Source organism: Lathyrus oleraceus, chromosome 5 (genome assembly GCF_024323335.1).
Source record: "Lathyrus oleraceus cultivar Zhongwan6 chromosome 5, CAAS_Psat_ZW6_1.0, whole genome shotgun sequence".
Taxonomy (NCBI): Eukaryota; Viridiplantae; Streptophyta; class Magnoliopsida; order Fabales; family Fabaceae; genus Lathyrus; species Lathyrus oleraceus.
Window position 1 is genome coordinate 248,399,429 of NC_066583.1, and position 8,061 is coordinate 248,407,489.

General features: G+C 33.2%; 1 protein-coding gene across 1 annotated transcript; it reads right to left on the bottom strand.

Moving 5' to 3' along the window:
* Positions 1-220: 220 nt before the first annotated feature.
* On the bottom strand, positions 221-6,677 carry LOC127080016 (uncharacterized). Its single transcript, XM_051020354.1, has 9 exons — positions 6,479-6,677; positions 6,196-6,390; positions 5,452-6,114; positions 5,228-5,364; positions 5,065-5,140; positions 4,829-4,976; positions 4,299-4,695; positions 4,059-4,119; positions 221-255 (listed from the first exon to the last, which is right to left on the bottom strand). The coding sequence occupies exons 1-9, from the start codon at positions 6,675-6,677 to the stop codon at positions 221-223; spliced, it is 1,911 nt and encodes a 636-aa protein (XP_050876311.1).
* Positions 6,678-8,061: the final 1,384 nt, after the last annotated feature.

Sequence of the window (8,061 nt, forward strand, 5' to 3'; positions counted from 1 at the left end):
CATGCTGATTTCAAGAATCGAAGGATTCGAAATCTCACCTTATGAATGTGCAGTTCGTGTTCTTGAGCTTTTCGAGCCTCCAATTGTCAAAACAGATGTCCTATGGTGTTGTGGAAGATGAATGCAAGTAGAAGTTTAGCTCGACACAGCTTGATGATGTAGAAACTTCAAGATGCTATGGATGAACAAGGTGATGACAGTTGCGGTTTAGCCAAGTTCTTCACGATTTCTCCTGCAACAGTTCCTCAATAACACCTACAAATGATGATTAACACAAGAGAAACCAAAAAGAATCATGAAATTCGAAGGAAAAAATGAGAAAAAGTTTGAAGAATTTTGAGAGAATTTTGAGAATTTTTGGTTTGGATCTGAGAAAATGAATTGTGATTAGCTGTTTCTGTTATGATTAGTCTATATATATGATGCACTAATGATGCTTGCTAATCACAATTAAGCAGATGCCAAGGGATTAATGAAAACCAAGGTGTTTTGCAAATCTGCCAATTAGTGGTGCATGAAGTAATATGGACGTGAACAGTAAACAATGCATGATCAAAACAGAGTTATGTGTTGATACCCAAGCTTCTGCATCAATGCATAGCACATATTTAACAGTATGCATCGATGCCAAACTCGTATGCATCGATACATAACACTTTTTAACAGTATGCATCGATACATAACTTGTTTGTATCAATACAAGGCACTTTTTAACAGTATGCATCGATACATAACTTGTTTGCATCGATACAAGGCACTTTTTAACAGTGTGCATCGACACATAACTCGTGTGCATCGATACATGGCCCTTTTTTGCCTTGCACGCATCGATACGAAATTCGTATGCATCGATACATGGAAAATTTTGCCATGCACGCCCGGTGGTAATTTGACCATATCTCCTCAACCGTTCATCCGATTCTCACGATCTTGGACTTTTTGAAAATGGGAGAGAAAGATCTACAACTTTTATGTTGAACGAAATTCCATTTGAAGATTTTTTGACAATGGAAAGTTGAGTTGAAGTCGTTCCAAAAACTTGCCATTTTTTGGAAACTTGAAACCATAAGTCACTTTTCCCTTTGGAAACTTTTGGTATGACCTCAAATCCTTCAATGTGAGTATTTGAAATGTCAAATGAGACTTGTTTGAACATGAATGGAGTATTTCTAATCACTTCCACCCTCCAAATCCACAATTGACTTTGCAGTTGACTGGCTAGGGCTTCAGTTGAAATTCAGCTTGACTGATGACTTCTGAGCATCCAATCTTTGGCCAAATTACTTCAAAATGATCCTTAGACCATATGAGCTTGATAAGTCCACCCTAGTGCTTTGTCTCAATGAAAATGGCACCTGCTTGCTTGATTGACTGATTCTCCTGATCAGTTTGACCCAATTTGTCTGGGGAACTTGCACTTGGGCAAATGGCCATGCAATGTTATGCAATGAGTTATGTTAATGACCTAATATGAAATGAATGTACAAAGGTAGGGTGCAAATTTGAGGTGCTACACATGCACCCATGCAAGAAGGTTTCCAAAATTCAAGTGGTGCAAATATCAAGTGCATTGCCTATTTAAACAAGCTTAAGGCTTCAGATTCATCATCAACACCTTGCCCAAGCTTTGCTAAACCAATTCATACCCGCACTGCCATAGAATTTTCTAAGATTTCTCTTGAAATCGAGCTTGAACTTCATCTTCTGTTTGAAAGTTCAAACTCCAGAAATTCATTCCCTTTTCATATCATTTGGTTTCTGCAAGCAAGAGGAGGAGAAAGCAATCAAATCCTGATCAAGATCAAGTGGAATTGGATCAACTCGAAGGTGATTTTTCAGAAACTTCTTCTCTTTGATTCTCTCTCAATTCTCTACTATTCTTGTTGATTTTTGGTTGTCTAAAGTCATATCAATATAGGCAACAAGATTGAGTTGCTTTGAGGTTAAATCGAAGAAACTCAGATCAAGATCCTCAAAATTCAATTCTTTGTATCTATTCATATACTTGGAATTAGACAAAATTGAGGCCAGATTCGAGCTCCTGGGCATTTTTTCTTTAAATCCATGTCTTGCTTTTTCATTTTGGTGATGGTTGAAGGTGGACCAGTCTGGTGAGGTCCACCGGAGAAGAAGACCGGAGCTCTGCTCCGATGATGTGTTGGAAACATCTCAACCATAGGATCCTTTTAAAATGTTTTAATCTTGTGTGTTGCTTGTGATTATCACGCGTGCATCTTAGTTGACCAAGGCATATGTGGAACACGCGCTCTGATCCATCTGATCAGCCACCTCAATTAATGAGGGAGATCAGATGGTCCACGTATTTTTGAATTTCTGTTTATTTCTTTTAATTGCTTTAGTTTAATTAATTCATATTAATTTCATTATTGATCCAAAAAATATGGGACTTTCACCAAAAAAATTCAAATATTTTTCTCTTTCATTTTCTGAATTAAAATTATTTTTTGGATTATTATTGATACTTTTCATGATTTAATTTTTTGTGTGCATATTTTTAATTGTTTAAAAATACTTCAGACTTTTCAAAAATAATGAAACTTTTTCTCCAATGTCCTTTTACCTTGTTTGACCTATGATAAATCCCTTGGCCATTTATTTGGTGTTTTGAAGAGGTTTTAGGTTTTTGATCAAACATAATTTAATTTAATGCATTTTAATTTGATTTTTAATTGTTTAATTGTGTGAAAAGTATGTTGATCCATCTTTATTGACTTATGAAGTTTGACTATGTGCTTGGGTCTTGGTCAAGGTTGATTTGACTTTTATTGGATTAAAATCATTGGATTTAGGGGATTGATGAAATGTACATTTCATCTCCCAAAATGAATGAATGATTTTAATTTGATAAAATTCCTTCCATGACCAATTTGTGTTTGTCTCATCTCCCCTCCCTCTTCATCTTCAATCCCATTATGTCCCATCCCTTTCATTGAACAATGAAGTCTCAATATCCTAAGGCTAATTGGTTCATCAATAACTTCATGTTAGATGGACCAATACAAGTATGGATGAAATTAGGTCCATCCTTTGATCATTTTCTTTTTGAGTGTGGTATGTTTTAGGAGTATGGTTCATTATACCATGTCTCTAACATGCATTAACACCAAAAAATTTATTGCCCGGCCTCAGATAGTTGTGACTTCTACATAAGTCCAATTACGATTGCTTAACATAACGCTAAATTTTGATCCAAAGGCACAGCATTCTAGTAAGTGAGATTGTAAGTCTCCCCCCTTTCATGGTATTGTGTGGAAACTGGGCCTTTTTTCCTTCCTTTGGAAGATGTATTGGTTCAAGGATCCATGCTTGTGAATAGAAGGTTGAGTGTTCTCCAAAGAATGACTTAAACAATTGAAAAGCAAAACTTCATTAACAACAAATTGTGATTGTACATATTTTGATTGTTCTTCAAGTCATTTACTTTATGCAATTTAAATTCAAGTCATTTACTATTCCATTTGCCATTTACATATCATTTAACTTGTTTATTTTAATGCCCTTTTCACTTTGCTCACTTGAGCCATATATTGTGATTGTACATATTTGTTTGTATATCATGTTTGTGTTTGTGGTCTTAGGACCTTTTGTGCCTCTTTCAAACTTAAATATTTGTTAAAAGCAATTCACTCACTTTGAAATTGATACCACGAACTACGAGGTTTTGATCCCTCATTTTATGTTGGTACGTAGGCACAAGTCCGAAGGTCTTGTCAAACACAAAAATATAATTAATGAATTCTTTTCTCATCCCCACACTCTATTTATTACAAACATCTTTTTATACCAAAACACATGCACACATAAAAAAAGGGCTCCCTAGGAGTACCTAGGATACTTTAGGTGCTAACACCTTCCCTCTGTGTAACCAACCCTCTTACCTGTAATCTCTGGCATTTTATTAGTTTTGATTTGAAAACCTCTTATCTTTGGGTTTTGTTCGTATTTTTCCCTTTTCCTTTGGAAACAATAAAAGCGCGGTGACGACTCTGGTTTTATTGACGTTAAGTTTATCCATAACTTAATGATCATGAATTTACCGCTACAAAGTGAAGGAGCATAACTTGTATTTTTACTCTGACTATCATCTTGTGGAGCTCCCTGTCCAAAGACATAACCAAAAAAATCATCACTTGATTGTTGATGATAAGGATTGTGATAATTCGTTGATTGTTGGTAGTACGGAGGAGCTTGATCACTAGGATATTGGTTATAAGGGTTGAAATATGAATATTGATAAACAGGTGGATAAGATTGTTGACTACTTTGTGATGAATCACCAATCCCAAAATCACTAAAATATGAGCAATACTAGAAAAGGAAGAATCTTCAAGTGGAAGATTTTGTTTCCTTTTCCCCTTTCTTCCAGATTGTGACACATTTCCTCTTGTCTTAATTAGCAAGTTGTCAGAACGATCCATATCAGTTAAGTTCCTATAATGCCTATAATTTGGTGGTGTTTCATGATATGGATCAAGTTCATCATCTTCTCCTTCATCATCACCACCTTCACTCCCACTTTCACCTTCATTATCCACTTCATTACCACCCCCATCACCACTATTACTGCTTGGTGGACTTAAACCACCACCACTTTCATTAGTTTCAACCACTATGCATTTTGAACTCCATCCAATAATGGATTTTCCCTCTCTTCTATCCAATGAGATAACGAATCTTCTTGAAACATATAGTCAAGATTTATCGGATCAAAATTTGCTTCTATATCTTCCCGACTCTTCTTAATTTATCCCTCATTCTCAAGTTCATATTGTAATGTTTGAAGACAAGCTTATGCAATTTTTTGTACTTGAATCTGTTTCTTGTCTTTGTATGGATATAGCTAAATGTACTCCAATTTCTCTCACAGGTTGTGGCAGAGGTTGTTTGACTAACAACTTTCATAGCCAAACGTTGAAGTTCAGGAGCACTTGAACTATGGTATTCCCACCATTGGGCTTCTCAAAGAAGCAAAAAGAACATTATTGATTATATTAAAAAAATAAAGTATATTTATAAAAAAATTATTAAAAAATTGTATTTTACCTGCATCCATTTTAGACCAAGATTTTTGAGCTAGAGGTGTATCAAAAGTTTCACTCTTTTCTCTAAAAAGTGTTAGCTAGGTAATATAACAAAACATATAAGTACATAAACAAAATTTTTAATAAATAATTTATCAAATGAAAATATAATATCCATTACTTACTTGGTTTAAAGCTTTGATTTGATCATCCATGTTTCTTTCTATCTTCATGATTACATTAGTTGTTCCATTAAATGTTTCTTTATACACAACTTTTCCATGTTCAATTCCATATTGAAATTGCGGATTAAGAAAATAACCTTGAAGTGAAAATCAATTATTAAGGATATGATATTATAAATTTAAATTCCATGACAAAATTAAAATTATAGAATATATTCACATACCAGCAGAATGAAGATCAGAATGCATGAATTTCCAACACTTGTCAATGATACCATTATATTTGGAATGATAACAAGAGTTTTGTTGAATTGCTTGTTTTGCTCGATCAATGGCTTCATATATGAAACCCATTGTTGGTTTCTCATCACCCTCAACTAGTCTCAAAACTTTTACAATTGGCTCAAATACTTTCAATATATCATTAACCTTACTCCAAAAGTCCCTACTCATAACAATTTTCCTTGCTTCATATCCTGGTTCTTTCTTTTCTTTACCATATTTTGCTTTTCTAAATTCTTCAGAATTGAACATGTTTTCAAGACCTTCTTTTTGTCTCACAATAACTTGAAGTTGTAGAAATTGTGTTGCAAATCGGGTAACACCAGGACGAACAATATCTCTACCACCTGTATATTTTTTCATGAGACTCACAATATATGTGTGGTTATAGATGAAGGTTGTCACCATTTTTTCTTCACTTAATAAATTATGTATGTTTTTCATTTTTCCTATATCCTCCAAGCAAAGATCTAAACAATGAGCTGCACAAAAAGACCAATATAAATGTGGCCTCTTCTCCATAAGCTTTTGACCAGCTGCTTTTAATGCGGCTTCATTGTCTGTTACCACTTGAGCTACATACTCTTCACCCACTTCTTCCACAACTTTATCCAATAATTAAAAGTAGTAGTCAGTGTTTTTACTATCAACATCAGAAGCATCAACAGATTTCCAAAATACAGTACCTTTATGACAATATACCAAGAAATTCATAATATGAGTATGGTTGATACTGTCTGTCCAACCATCACACATTATTGTTGCTCCTCTTTCTTGCCGGGTTTTTTTCATACTATTTATCCACTCTAACATTTCCTTATATTCAGCTTCTAAGTAAACATTTGAGATTTCATAAGGAGTTGGGCATTTGGCTTTTCCCACTTCAAAAGCAGTATAAATCAAATTATACAACCAAAGAGATTTAGATAAATTCATAGGCAAACGCTCGTAAATTATAAATTTACTTACAGCCTCTCCGAGTCTTCAAAAATCCTTTACGAGCTCTTGGTTGCTTCATACTTTGCCTCCTAACAAGATCAATATTAGTAGATCTCAAAGAAAAAGAGATGTCTTTTGGCCTTTCAGCCCCACTAACACTGACACGAGAGCTTCCACCATGTTCATATGCATTTTCAGAAGCTCTTGTTTCTCGTCTAAACTGTTGCATATTTTCCCATTCTCGGTGTGATCTAAGGCTTTCTTGTGTTGCATATCTCAATTGATCATCAATAAGAGTATTCACATCTTCATCTGCATCTTCATCATCTCCTCTTAAACGTTCTTCAAATTCTTATTTTCTTCTCTTAGAATCATTTCTTTTTGCTTTTGAATCAAGTAAAAGTTTCATCATATTTTCTCTAACCATAGTTGTTACTCTACCACAAGCCGCAACTTGTCCTTTCATGTGTGTTATATGTTGCTTCAGTCTTGTAATGCCACCTTTTATTACTACATTACAAAGTTTGCAACGAACATTATTGCAATTTTCGGGTTCTGGTGTTCCAAAATACCATCCAATATCCTCACTTGGAGCACCATCCAAACCTTTTGTAGGAAATTATTCTCGTGGAGGCATTATTCAATAATACCTATTAATTGAATATATTAGTAATTAGTTATAAATATAAAATTTAAATAAAATATGATATTCTCTTTAAAATTTAGTTAATTAATTTAAATAAACAAAAAGTGTTTGTCAAAAAAATAAAATATTCATTTTAAGTATTGGATGAATAAAATTTAATAATTATCTTTTTTTAATATTTACATAATTAACTACAAGACACAAGATTATAAATTCTTAAAAAAATTAAAACTTTTCAAGCATCACAAAATCACAAACTTTAGCTAAAATTCATTCACTAAAAATTTATTTCCTCTATAAATTTTCTTCCATTTATTCACTAATACAATTTAAAAATTTAACTAATAAAATATATTCCCTCTGTAAATTCCCTCTCATTTATTCACTAAAATTTGTTCTCTCTAGTTTCCCTCTCTAAATTCACTGCCACTCACTCACTAAAATTTTAGCTAAAATTTTAAATAATAAATAATATATACATGTGATAAAGTACAGGTGATAAAGTCAATAAAATAAAATAAATAACATAATGATAAAAACCAGGAACAGAAATGCAACCAAGAGAGAAGAAGATCAACATGAAGTCTCATACTCTCGTAATAGAAATGAAAAAAATCAATAACCACATATCTACTACAATGGATGAAATTGGATGAAGAATATACTAAAAGGAAATCTATCACAAATCTACTATAATAACAAGCTACTGCAAAGATTATGAGTGAGTGAGAAAGTGAAGTAGAGTTCAAAGTTCATACCTTAAAATGGATGAAATTGGAGAAGAAAATGTGAGTTTTTTCAGTTCTGCTTCACAAAATGCAACCAAGAGAGAAGAAGATCAACATGAAGTCTTGAAGGTATGAATTAGTGAGTGTAACTTATTGAAGCAAAGATAGTATAAATAAAAAAAATTCTTGTATTTGGAATCTTAATGGAGGAGAATGAATGAATAAAGTCATTAGTTTTT